Below are 13958 nucleotides of genomic sequence, written 5' to 3' on the forward strand. Positions count from 1 at the left end.
TGCATGTATGTATATATATGTATAAGTTTTAGTTTGATCTTATTATATAACCCAGACTAACTCTGAACGTGCAGTTCTCCTGCCTCTACCTCCCAAATAATTCCTCCTGTGTACCCCATACCTAAGACATTTGCTGTTAGGGTGGTAATAATGGAGCTTGCCTCCAAGCTCAGTTTCAGGAAGCAGAAGCACACTCCTCGCTCCTAGTCTGCAGAGCCCAATGGCATGTTAAAGCATCTGTTCAGCTCCTAAAGGTCTTAATACTGCAGCCAAAGGCAGCAGAGAACATTCTGGTGAGTCAGGGTAAGAATGCTCCCTTAGGTTCCTCTTCTGAGAAAGCCAATGATGCCATACTTGAGACTCCATTACCACCCCCTTTTACTCTCTCTCTCTGTCTCTCTCTCTCTCTTTCTTTGTGTGTGTGTGTGTGTGTGTGTGTGCGTGTGTGTGTGTGTGTGTGTATAGTCCTGTCTTGGAACTCATTGTGTAGACCAGGGTGGCCTTGATCTCAGTGACTTGCCTTGCTCTACCTTACAAGTGCTGAGACTAAAGGCATGCACCTTCATGCTTGGCTCCTCATTTAATCTTAACTGCCACCCCACCCCCAAGCCTTTTCCTGAACATAGTTAACAGGGAGTGTGGTAAATAAACAGATCAGCAAGAAGAATGTTGATATAGGATGAGTTGGTGGGCTCAGTCAGTAAAGTGCTTGCTGTGCCAGAATGTGGACCTGGGTTTGGTCCCTGACATCCACACAAGAAACTGGGCATGGTGGGTTTTTGTTTTCTTTCTTTTCTTCAGAGACAGGGTTTCTCTGTATAGCCCTGGCTGTCCTGGAACTCATTTTCTGCATACCAGGTTGACCTCGAACTCACAGAGATTTGTCTACTTCTGCCTCCTGAGTGTGCCAGCCCTGTCTAGCTGGACATGGTGGTTTATGCTTGTAATCACAATGCTGAGAAGCCAGAGACAGTTGTGTCTGTGGACTCATTGGTTAGATGGTCTAAATTCATCAGTGAGCCTCACATCTCAGTCAGAGGCTCTGTGTCATAGAACAAGGTGGATAGCTGATGAAGACACCACTCAACGTTGACCTTGTCATTGCACATACATGCACACACACTGGAATACAAATATGAACCCACCCTACCCACACACACATGTGCACCCTCTCCACAGACACACAGGAGATAATCTACTGGCATGTCACTTGTGAAGGTGTACATGTGCCAGCATACTGGCCTACTCTTGGACAGTGTTTGTAACTTCACTGTCCAGGAAATTGCACCAAATCAGATTCTCATTAGATTCCTGATACTTGCAGGAATTAATTCAAATAGAAAGGTTCTTAACTCGGAGAATTGAGCTTCTACCAGTGTAGTCCTAGGTCTACACCAACTTGAAATTCCTATCGACTGTCTTATTTTTTCCCCATTGATATTTCCTGTCCTGGAAATTTACATAATTTCTTATTTTAAAAGTATGCCTGTCTTGTGTCTAGCCTCTTAAAATGCTAGCCTTTTAAAATTCAAGGTTGATGTAGAAATTCCGTGTTTTGCAGCAGATGCAGTGTAAGAGACTTTACCTGTTTTCATCTTGGATTTTCTGGTGGCATAGGTTTAACCTCCAAACCTTTAAAGGAGAAGTGAGGCTCAGACACAGTGATCTGCCTTAAATTATCTGGTCTCATATCTTTAACATCATATTAGAGTCATAATCTTGGGGCCCCCAGTCTTTCTTTTACTATAATGCCAATGTCATGTTCAATAAGGTAGGGTAAAAGTCAAACCTAGAGCCTTTCAGAATGTTTTATCTTCAACTTTGTTCCTTTTATTTTCCTATTGGGTTCTTCATTGGCGGCGGGTGAGGGAGTATAGGGATAGACTTAGAGACATAGCCTTAAAGATGTCACTGGCCAGAGGGAAATCTTAAGTCCTTTGAAGATTTATTCACATCCAAGAAAAGAGAATATTCAAATGTACTATAAACACCAAGGCATTCTCTGCTGGGTTTATTTGAAGGGCCCTCAATGGCATTTGGAGATGGTAGGTCTGATTTACTGTCATCAGTGGTTGATTTTTTTTTTTTTTTTTTTTTGTCTGACTTACATTTCTTCTTGTTCCTTCCACAGTTATACAATGGTAAATGGAGTAATGATCCTTCCTGTGCTAATGGTGATGGCTTTTCCCTCCCCGAGTTTGGAAGGTACGTGGCACATAGCTGTTTGGTTAGGATAATGTGCTGTGTATTCTTTGGCTTACTGTAAAACATTTGGTCCCTAATCCTGTCAGACTTAACACACCCTTTGTATAATAAGTAACTGGCAGTGTCCCTTAACTGCATTAATATGCAGTTCTGATACATATTGTACCTTGATTTATGTGTGTGTTGTGCGCATGTGTGCAGGTTTTCAAGATTCCATGTAATACCCCACCAGAAATAAATATGAAGGTGAAACAGTCAATTGGGTAATTAACAATGAAGTAGTGTGTGTAAACAAGTGTACTCCATGCTGTCAGTCATGTCCAAGCTCATTAGATATTATGAAGTATGCTACTCTCTATTATCTGTGTATTTACTTCCCACTGATTTGGGTGCTCATGGTAAACGTGATCAAAATGTTACCTGAAAGTGTAGATAGCAGTTCCTTAAGGTTTAAATAACCATCAGAATATAGTTATTATAGTATAGTTTTATGCTTATTCTGTTTTTATCACATACTGTGCCTACTTTTAAAATGTATTTATTTATTTTGTGCCTGTAGACGTGTATGTAGGTGAGCCTGCAATGGCAAGTGTGGCAATCAGAGGACAGCTATCAGGGGTCAGTTCGCTTTTCCACCCAGTACTTCTTGGGGCTAGAACTCAAGTTGTTTGGCTTTGCCTTTACCCACAGAGCCACTTCTCCATCCTCACTGTGACTAACTTACAAATGAAACATCACAGAATGTGCTGTGGATGGGGGAAGTAGTATCTTTAGACTTTGGTGCTATCTACACTTTCAGGTATGGTGTAAGGAAAAGGGGGGGTACTCTACTGCTACACACATAAGGGGGGAATTCTACTGTTACACACACCTTTATGTGTTCAGCTGTCTATCTCAAAAAATAGATGGCTATTGTTATATTGTGCTGTATTGGTGTTAGAATTACATATGCTCTACCTTCAGGGTTGAATTTTTCTGAATAATGAGGAATTTTGGTAGAATGTAAACAAAACAGAGACCTGTGGCCCCTTTGATAGTTGTATTTATCTGTAATCAACCACAGTGTGTTAAAGGCTTGGTCCTGTGGCAGGAGGGGAGGGGTCTAGCAAGAGGCCTTCTGATTATCTTTCTCTTTCACATCTGATTGTGTCTTCCTCTGTTCCCTGTGTCCGAGACACTATTGTATATTGTTCATGTTTTGCAAAACACTGGTGGCCATGATTCATGGACTATAACCTCCACAACTGCCAACCCCAATAGCCCTTTTCTGTTATTATTTTGATTATCTCAGGGTTTTGTTGCAGTTATGGAAAGCTGATCAGAACATCTGCAGTTTATACAGTAGCTGTATTTGGGGAAACAATATATGTCAAGACAGTGTAAGACATACTTTGTGTTTTTATGTAAAACAGGTAGATATTAGGTTCAGTGAGTTATGCAGATTATTTAGGTAAATGAATGTGTTGAGACATAACCATAATTTGTCAGGATAAAACAAGTATGGGGCACATGCATATACTCCCAGCAATTAGCAGTTGAAGGGAGGAGGATTAGAAGTTGAAGGTTACCATTGACCACATAGTGAGACTATGCTACAGAAAACTCTGCCTCAAAACCACAGCAAACTTGCTATGACTTAGACTATGTCTTTTTTGTCTTTGTCTGTTTGGGCTCCTGTAACAACATACTGCAGACTGAATACCTTATAAGCAACAGACATTTATTGTTTATAGTTCTCAGTCTGAGAAGGCCAAGTTCAAGGTGCTGGGTAGGAGATTTGCTGTCAACTGAGGACGTATTACTCATAGGTGGCACCTTTTCACTGTGTCCTATGATGGAAAGGCTAGCTATCTCTTTTATGAGGGCACTGTCCCAGTTTCGTTTCTGTTGCTGAGATAAAATACCTTGACAAAAGCAACTTTAAAATAAGGAAGGGTTTATATTCATGTGCAATTTCAGGTTAGAGTTCACCACAGTAGGGAAGTGAAGACAGCAGGAACTTAAAACAGCTGGTTGCATCACCTCCACAGTTATGAGCCGACAGAAGAGGATACATGAATGCTTGCCTGCTTGCCTGCTCTGCTCTAATTTTCTCCCTTCACCCAAGTCATATTTCCCTGTCCAGGGAATGGTGCCACCCACAGTAGTCTTAAAATAATTCCCCACAAAAAGCCGGACGTTGGTGTTGCACACCTTTAATCCCAGCACTATGGAGGCAGAGGCATGCGGATCTCTGTAAGTTTGAGGCCAGCCTGGCCTACAGAGCTAGTTCCAGGACAGGTTCCAAAGCAATATAGAGACATGCTCAGAGGCTCACCCAATGTCGACAGTCCTTCACTGAGACCCTACCTGGGGGACAATGTAACCATTACAGGTACACAGTGAGGGTCTTTGCTCATGTTCCCTTACTCACCCTACCTTCTTCTCTTACCATCACCATGCGTTCTGAGGTGAAATACAGCAGAAAAATTTTAGCTCTTGACATAATCAGGCATTTTAAAACCCGGGTTTCTCTGGCACTTGTATGCATTCCGCCTTTCCCTACCTTGTTTCATGGAAAGCTGCTTCAGAGTGGAACTTCTCTTTTTGAAAGCCACCAAACAGCTGTCTAAGAAAGAAAGAAAGCAAGGAAGGAGGGAAGGAAGGAGGGAGGGAAGAAAGGAAGAGAAGAAAGGAAGAGAAGAAAGGAAGAGAAAAAGGAAGGAAAAGTCAATCCTAATTCTGTGCAATTAATAGTCCCCCCTTTCCATGTTGCTATGTAAATGTATTCCAACTCCAAAGCTCAGTGTGCATTAGAAGATGTCTGTTTTATACAGGTTCCTCCAGAAAGGGCAGTGCTAGAGAGTGGTTCTCTGCCTTGTTGTGATCACATGAGACATAAGACTCATGTTCCATTGTGAATTCTTTGGGATACAGGGTCTACTTTACATAATTGATGAACTTCCAAAAAGGCAAATAATTAAACTGGTTAGTGTAGCCAACTCTGCAGAAAAGTCAGTACCCAGTGTCCTAGCAGTTATTTTGTTGAACTTTAGACTTACCTTGTTGGATCTGTTCCTACTCTATTGTCTGTTAGTCTGCCTGCCTGTCTATCTCTATCTAACCTCCCCCCCCGTGTGTTTGTGTGTGTGTTTGTGTGTGTGCTTGTGTGCTTGTGTGCTTGTGTGTGTGTTTATCTTCCACTCCTTCCCTTTCTCCCGCTATTATCCTCTTTGGGAGTTACACATCCACTACATGTAGCATTGGAATATGGGTAATAGTCAAGGAGGTCTCAAGTTGGGCTTTAAAGACAATAAAAATACGTTTTACTTGCATCTCTTTACTGTGAGAACATTTAGATGAGAACTACTCAGGTGACTCTTATTTTGCTTTTGTTGAACAGTGCTTCTGCAGCCTAGTCTGGATATCTAGAGTCTGTCTAGACAGCTCTCAGCAATGAATATTGTTAAAGATATTGCAATGCTCTGGTAGGCGTGGCAGGTGGTGCCCCAGACCATCCTGTCCTACTAGTGCTGAAGGCAATCAGAGGAGGAAGCGGACTCTTGTTAGGGCTAGAAGGAATGGTTGAGTTAGCGTTGCTTTTCAGCTAAACGTTTCTTTTTGCTTGTTTGTTTGTTTTTAGAGACAGGGTTTCTCTGTGTAGCCCTGGCTGTCCTGGAACTCACTTTGTAGACCAGGCTGGCCTCAAACTCACAGAGACCCACCTGCTTCTGCCTCTGGAGTCCTGGGATTATAGTAGTGCGCCACCACCACCTGGCTTCAGCTGGACATTTCTGAGGACCATTTCTTGGTCCTCCTTTAAAAATACTCACTCAGTGCTTTCTGGTTTCAGTTAATATCACAGTGGAGGAATGGAATAGGGATAGAGTTGGAGAGAGCCAGGAGAAGGGGAAAGACACACAGAGCAAAGAGGGAGGGAGGAAAGGAATACTTGTCCAGCAGGGTTAAGAACCTTGTTTTGGATTCACACCCCCCCCATCCTGTTTCTAGCACTTAAGCTGTGCAGGTACAGCAAATGATCTCTTTATTTTTAAAATTTAGTGAAATTTATATAAATTGGATCATACTATTTAGAATTTTCTGTATGGTGTACTTTCTGAACTCTGTACGCATCTATTTACATTGCCCTAAATGACTCATCTCACATTTCTTTCTTTACTAGCATTTATACATAGTGATCGGCTTCACAAAGACATCTCCATGGAAGTATATCACGTGATTTTAACATATTCACCTCCCCATCTCCTCTTTCTTCTGCATCCCATTCATTTCTCCAGAAAGGCATATGATTGAATACTGGAAACAGATTGTAAAACCCATTGTTCTGAGTTGATAGTGAAATGGATTGCCACTAAGAAGTTACAATTCAATAGACCACCACTACTATAATTCAGATATTGACCTGAATGTGAGATGCTTTCCTTCCCCCCAGAACATTCTGTGAGTACCCTGAGTTGGAGTGTTCTTGTCACATCATGACTGATGTGGGTGCTGTTCACCATCTTCCTCTTTGTGACTTGGTCAGATGTATATTCTTTAAAAAGGCACTATATATATATATATATATATATATATATATATATATATATATATAAAGAGTTAGGGGGAAAACTACTTGCAATACATTCAACAATTGTAAAGTAAAATCTAGGTACAAAATGCTCAATCGAAAGAGATAAACATTAGGAAAGATAATAAAAATCTGGTGCTGAGCTTTGCAGATTACAAATTGACAAGAAAATAGACTCCCATTTAATATATACTGAGCAGTAGAAGACATCTAGTCACTATGCTCTGCTGAGGCCACCTGATGTTCTTGGGGCACACGTAAAAGTCACAGACATTTTGTTGTAATAGATTTTGATGTATTGACTTAGTCCATGAAAGAAAGGCCACTTGATGGCATGCACCTGTGCTCCTCCACAGGACACTGAGGTGAGAGGATAGCTTATGCCCAAGAGTTCAAGACCAGCCAGGGCAGCACAGGAAGACACTGCTACAAGCAGGCAGGCAGGCAGGCAGGCAGGCAGGCAGGCAGGCAGGCAGGCAGGCAGGCAGGCAGGCAGGCAAGCAAGCAAGCAAGCAAGCAAGAAAAGATGCGAGAAGATTGGTCAGTTATAGTTAGACGGGAGAAGTAAATTCTGGTGTGCTATTGAAAAGCAGGCATGTGGTTGATAATGATAATACAGTGTACATTTCAAACCTAGGAAAAAGAATTTAAATGCTGTATATTTTTAACTACAAAGAAATAAATATTTGAGGCATTACATATACTTAGTCTGATTTGAACATTATGTAGTGTTCAAACATACCAAAACATCACACAGTACTAGTAAATAGGTACGGTTTTCATGTGCCAACTTTCCTCTTATCTCTTTGCTTCTTAAATGTTTTTATTTTTCCTATCTCACTTCTTTCCACTCCCTTCCTAAATGTTTATTTTTCTTAACGTTGATTAGAAATTGTGTTAACAGTTCAGTAATAGGTTGAAAGCAATGATTGAGATAGCATTTGAATACACTTCAGCGTACTCCCCAAGTTCTGTGGAAATAATCAACATAAAACAAAATGAGGATTCTTTTTCATATCCAAATATGGAAACTTAGAAAATGCTGCTTATTATAGAAAATGTTAATCCCAATGGTGAGAATAAGACCACTACCACAATTTAAAGCCAAATCTCAAGCAAGCTTTAATTCAGTACTGACTGGGTGGATGGGCTCTGGTCAAGTCCATACCCAGCGTTATGGATAATGGCCCTGAATCAAGTTTTGCAAGGGCTTAAAAAGAACAACCATAATTCATTACATTTTCCATCAGGTCCAATCAAGGGCAATCATACACCCCGTCCTATCTTCAACCTACATCCAATCAGGGGCAAGCATATATCCTGATGTATTTCCTGCCTGTGAACCTCCTGCTCATTTGCAATCAATCATCCAATGGAGATGAGACAAACAAACTTGTTTAGGGGAGTGAAAACATGTGGCTTATTATTACCCGTTAACAATAGCCTCCAGAATTTCAGTAACTGTGCGTCCTAGAGCGAGAGGATTATCATTTGTTTTTCAAAACCCTACCCTAATAAGACAGGAGTATTTTTTTTGGCTGTACCTTTATATTGGTTAAAGCTCTTGTTGGTATATGGCCAACAAAGGCCTAACATGAGAAATGATGCATACAAGCTTCAGCCATTAATCCTCTTCAAATTTTTAGATCTTTTGCTATGAGTTAGTTATATCCAGTTAGTTATATCCATCCATATTCATCTCCTATGTGGTTCCTGCTGGGATCCAGGAGAGGGTGAGGAGAGAGCCTGGGCAAATGATGAAGCCCCTTCACCTGGGTTTGTGTTTTCCAGGTCTCTTGTCTATCCTCCGGGTAATCATCTCTCATTTTCATTATCTGTACAACTCTAGCTGCAGGAAGAGTTTTGTTTGCTCTCACAAAGAAGAGCACTCGAGTCCTAATTACCTGTATATTCTTGCCTTTCCTTCCCACTAATAAGACTAACCATGCTCAAACACTGCTATTATGCCACCAGGGAGAAGGTGACGTCTCCGAGTTTGGCTCTCCTTTTGTGTCTGTGTGCGTTTGCAGGTGGGGACCATGACATGAAGATTAAACCGGTGCACTGCTTTTTTGGAAGTATTTCAAAGCTGTGACAACCCCCAGTTCATTGAATTGACAAACCACAGTTAGATTTGAAGACTGCAAGGGAGTGTGGACTGAGGCACTGTTTTGTTGCAGAATTTGGCCTTAAACGATTCTCTGTGTTGACTGGTTTGTAGACCTTCCAGAGCCATCACCACTCAGACTTTCCAGCCCAATTCCCCAGTGATGGAGGGAAGTGAGTAAGTTCAATAGACTTTTGTTAGGGTCCACAAAGGTGCCCCTCTTTGCCAGTGGGGGGAAGAATAGAATGAACTTTTCTTTGAGTCTTGTTATTGAGGCCTCAGGAAGTTCTTAAAGGGGTGAATGCGTGTAAAAGAAACGTCTCAGTGTTGAATTTGTTGCTCTCACTTCTTGTTACTGTCATTTATCCCTTTTGATCAGAATAAAGTCTTCTGCTTCATCATAATTAAGGAAATTAATTCCTTAAAGGAGAGATGTGAGTTGCACTGGGACTTTTGCCATTAGTGGGACCTAAAATGCAACTCTCTGATGAAGCCGCACCTTGCCCCAATATTGCTTCTGTTTTTATCAAGTTTTCTTTTGTAACAACATGATTGTAGATGAATTGTGGCTAGGTGAGCGGCTCAACAAAGGTTTCTTTCAGCCACTCCTTCCTGGGAAGTGTTTGCTTCTGCCATAAACTAGAGCCACTGTTTATTGAAGTGGAGAATTTAAGAGCAGAGGGGTTGGTCTCACCCAAACTAAAGATCAAACAAAATTAAGAATTGAACAAATGGGACAACCAAGTTCACTCTGCAGGCAAATGAGGCGACTTTGCTTGAGGTCAACTGTGGTATATAGGGCCACAGTGACCAAACTTTGTCTTTTGTGAAGACGGCCTCTGGAGTGAGAGGAGAAACATACCATTTCCTCTCTAGTAAAGCTAGTGACACAGGAGGGCTGTCAGGGGTCAGGGCTACAACTTTCACTTTTGAGCAAAAAACCCAAAAACTACAGAAAAGAAAACCCAGTTAGAAATTAATTTATGACTCCTGAAGCACTGCTAACTGCCCTCCAGAACTTCCCCTTGCAGCCTGGGCTGACCCCAGGCAAGCTTCCATAGATAATGGTTATTCCTAATAGTCTTAATTACCCAGAACTCAAGTCATTCCAAGATCCTGCAAGGCACAAGGCCATGTTTTCCAAATTCTCACTATGACTCATGGCAAGAAACATTTGCAGTGGGACCCAGGGCAAGCATCAAGACCCACACATCTGAAAAGATGGCATCAGGAAACAGTGGCTGCTTTTATTCTTCCCCTTCCTTAATTCAGTCCACTTTTTTCTTTCACAGAGAAGAAAAAACAAAGAGCCTAGTTTGCCTTTGCTACCGGGTAATGGGTCAAAACCATAGCTTCAGAGGCGGAAAGCCTAGTGAGCTCTGCCGAAGTTCCCTGCCCAGTTCTGCTGAACCCCTGGTAGAAGCCTTGATTCCCAGCCTTAGCCATCAGCTGTTCTAGAATCTTCTATTATTTATTTATTTATTTATTTATTTATTTATTTATTATTTATTTTTACAAGGTCCTCCTCTGCCTCCAAGCCACTGACTTGACAAGAAAGAGGGAAGTTTACTTTTACACCTTTCCAGCCTAGGTCACAGCATTGGGACAGCTGTGGCCTGATGATAATCAGTTGAACTTGAGCCCAGGAGCACAGTGTCATCCCCCCCCTCCCCCCCAGCCCTCTGAATGCTGCAGCTGATGCTTTTGTGGGCCAATGCAGAGCATGTACTTGGCAGGATATGTGTATTTTCAGGGTATAGGAGTGAGAGAAGGAGTAAGATGGGGAGATGTCTCTCTTGAGAATGTGGTGGTGAAATTCACCTTAAATAGCAATGGCTCTCCTGTTTAGCTTTTATTCTGATGATGAGTGTTGGTGAGTGGGAGAGTGGCGATGGCCTCTTTCCTCCTCCCTCACTTGTTTTGTCTTCTGAATTCTGGTACCTACTCTAGGACAGATTGAAAAGCACTGAGACCCACAGATTTCTTCAGAGAAGTTATGAAGAATAGCAAGTGACAGCAACCCACAGTTCGGTTTTGAATTTGCCTCTTGTGAAATGTGTGACACTGTAGAATGCCCTGTAGCGTTCTAGTGATGTCTTCCCTTCCTCTTGACTTCATGTCCTAGTTAAATGCACATTTTCAGTTTTGCAGGTTAGGATAATGTTTGATGGTCTGATGGTGTCAGTTAAAATAAATCTGAAGGGAAGGTGCTTGTCTGGGTGTAGGAATCAGGAAAGATACAGAGCCAATCATCATTACTAAGCCATCTTTTTTTTTTTTTTTTTTTTTTTTTTTTGTGCATTGGTATGAGTCTTTCACCTTTCTGTGTTCTTTTTTTAAAAAATGATTTATTTATTATGTATACAGTGTTTTGTCTGTATGTATACCTGCAGGCCAGAAAAGGGCACCAGATCTCATTACACTATGAGGTTGCTGGGAATTGAACTCAGGTCCTCTGGAAGAACAGCCAATGCTCTTAACCTCTGAGCCATCTCTCCAGCCCCTTTCTATGTTCTTTATCACACTGTACAATGGTGGTAGTTCCTGCTTGCACCTTGTTGCATTGTGTTATCGCTGGCCCATCTATTGTGGTGGTTTGAATAAGAATGACCCCCCCCCCCATAGGCTCATATACTTGAATGCTTAGTCACCAGAGAGTGACAGTATTTGAGAAGGATTAGGAGGAAGTGTTACGGTGGGCTTTGAGATTTTGAAAGCCCATGCCCAGCTCATTCTTTCTTTACATCTCTGGATTAGGATGTAACTTTCAGCTATGGCTACAGCACAACTAAATGCCACCATGCTCCCACCGTGCCCTCAACACAGACTATGTAAGCAAGCCCCCAATTAAATGCTTCCTTTTATAAGAGTTGCCTTGGTCCTGGTGTCTCTTCTCAGCAATAGAACAGTGACTAAGACATCTATCATTAGTGCTCAGTAAATATTTGGCAAATGAATAAATAATGTTGGCTGCAGTAATAGCCTCTGTAATACAAAAACTGTAGCATGATAAGAGCCAGAGGGACTGGTCTGAACTATGGAGATGATAGAAGGACACACACCCTTACAAGACCTTTATTTTGGGTTTAGAACAAGAATTGGTTAAGATCCTTCAGTCCATTAGTTAGTGTATGCATCAGCTGTGAACTCGGCCACATCTGTGATGCAGACATAGGTAAGATGTGGATTTTGGTGTTCAGGAGTCACAACTTAGTTGTGTAAAGCCGAGGCTACAACACAACCTAGTACCCTGCTTACAGGGGTTTTCGCTTCACAGAACTTGTGGTTGCCAGTGCAGGGAGGAAATGCTGTAAGGATGAACAGGCATTGAACCAGCAAGGAAGGGACTGAAGAGGGCATTTTATGCAGGAGATGGGTGGAACCCAGAGAAGTGAGAGCATGGTGGGGAGAGAGGAATGGGGGGGGCACTATAAGTCTAGAGGTATTACTCAGGATTAAGAGATGGAGACCTGCAAGAATGCAGAGCCCAGTGCCTAAGGTGTTCGCCATATACTCTGAAGGCAGAGGTGAGTTCCAGAACAGGTCAATGGGGATGGAGCATGGGCCATGGTAAGGCGATAAAAAGAAAGAATAAGCAAAATTAATCCTCTCACAGTTAATACAATTATTTATTTATTTATTTATTATTTTGCACATGAGCTTGTATGTGTGTGGGCTAATGTCCTTGCATGCCTTGGTATACATATGAAGATCAGAGGACAACTTAGTGTAGTAAGTTCTCTCCTTCCACTCTTAGGTAGGTTCTTGGAATTGAACTCATGTCGTTAGGCTCCTGCTCTTCTGTCCCTGTCTGGTGCCCACACCTGCAGTTTGAAGAAAGCTGATCTACATGCTGTATTTTTAAAGGCATCCCAACTAACACAACCAAGTAGGGACAACTGAAAAGTACTTAAATTCAAAGAGTAAAGCTTCATTACAGGTAGCCCATAGATAATAAAATGACGGTGGCACAACACCAGTCATCTTATCATTCCATAGTCAATTTTTTATTTTATTATTTTTTATGAGAACAAGCCTGGGCTGCTGACTTTTCTAGCAACTCTTGCAGGACATTTAAACCCTTCTTAGCTGGCCCTTTGTTCCCAGGTTGCCATGGAGTGTCAATAAGCGCAGCTCAGAATAACCCAGACAGTGAACTGAGAGGGACAGCTTGCTCAATGGCATGCCCGCTGGCCAGGTTACACTGTTTTCCTTGCTCTCGTCTTGGGAGGAGCACTGGGCAGCTGGTTAGCTTGGCAGCTGGGCAAGGTGCATGTCTGTTGGCTGCCTAGAGTTTGAAACGCAACCAAGACTTGCCTCCCTCCTGAGCATGTGCAGGACCCGGCAGCTGATAGCATCTGAAAATAGTTCACTGAGCACCTGTCCCTTGTACACCAGCACCTGGCTGGCTGCCATTTAGGACAGTGTAGACTCTCTTGGTAGACAGGTGATGTACTGAGCAGATTTTAATGGTTCGTAGGAGGATCTGGGGACTATGGCTCCACTGAAAGAATGAAAAGAACAACAACGAACAAAAAAGCTGGCAAGCAAGCAAAGAATGCATTTTGAGCAGGTTTCATGTTGTACTTGTGGCTGTCAGGGTCTCGGTGGGCATCTATGTCAAGTATGTGTCTGAAGCCTCTGTGTCACTCTTTGCTCAGCTAAATAGTGGTCAATAGGCTTCGGTGAAAGCTTCTCTTAGAAGGTAAAACAGGTGTAATTTCTGCTTTAGAAAGCGAAACTTGGGGTTAACCTGGTCTGTTTCACCTCATACCCGCTCTTCAATTCCTAGTGATTGCCTGTGGATGGCTCCTATGAGGTGTTACACTTGTTAAGCCATTATTTCTCAGTAGTGGGATTGTGGGATCATGCATTTACAGAATGGAATTGCAGTATGCCAAGCGCTGTTTATCTCCCAAAGTTCCTTCTGGGCTTTCATTCTTCAGTGGCCTTAGCACACTGGCGAGGATGGAAGCAGGCTCTGCAAGGAAATACTGCAAGGAAATACTTCTGAAATGACTGGTAGTGTTAGAGCTACTATTTAAAAGTGACCCTTCATAGGTACCTGGGTTATCT

General features: G+C 42.1%; 1 protein-coding gene across 2 annotated transcripts in view; it reads left to right on the forward strand.

The window, feature by feature from the left end:
* Positions 1-13958, forward strand: part of Acvr1 (activin A receptor type 1) — a 120589-nt gene that overhangs the window by 66430 nt on the left and 40201 nt on the right. For both annotated transcript variants that reach the window (XM_051184660.1, XM_051184659.1), the window contains exon 2: positions 2132-2205. In XM_051184660.1, the coding sequence (XP_051040617.1) occupies positions 2139-2205 (67 nt within the window). In that variant the 5' untranslated portion in view covers positions 2132-2138. The remainder of the gene's footprint in view (positions 1-2131; positions 2206-13958) is intronic.

This window comes from Phodopus roborovskii, unplaced genomic scaffold, assembly GCF_943737965.1.
Source record: "Phodopus roborovskii unplaced genomic scaffold, PHOROB, whole genome shotgun sequence".
NCBI classification, from domain to species: Eukaryota; Metazoa; Chordata; class Mammalia; order Rodentia; family Cricetidae; genus Phodopus; species Phodopus roborovskii.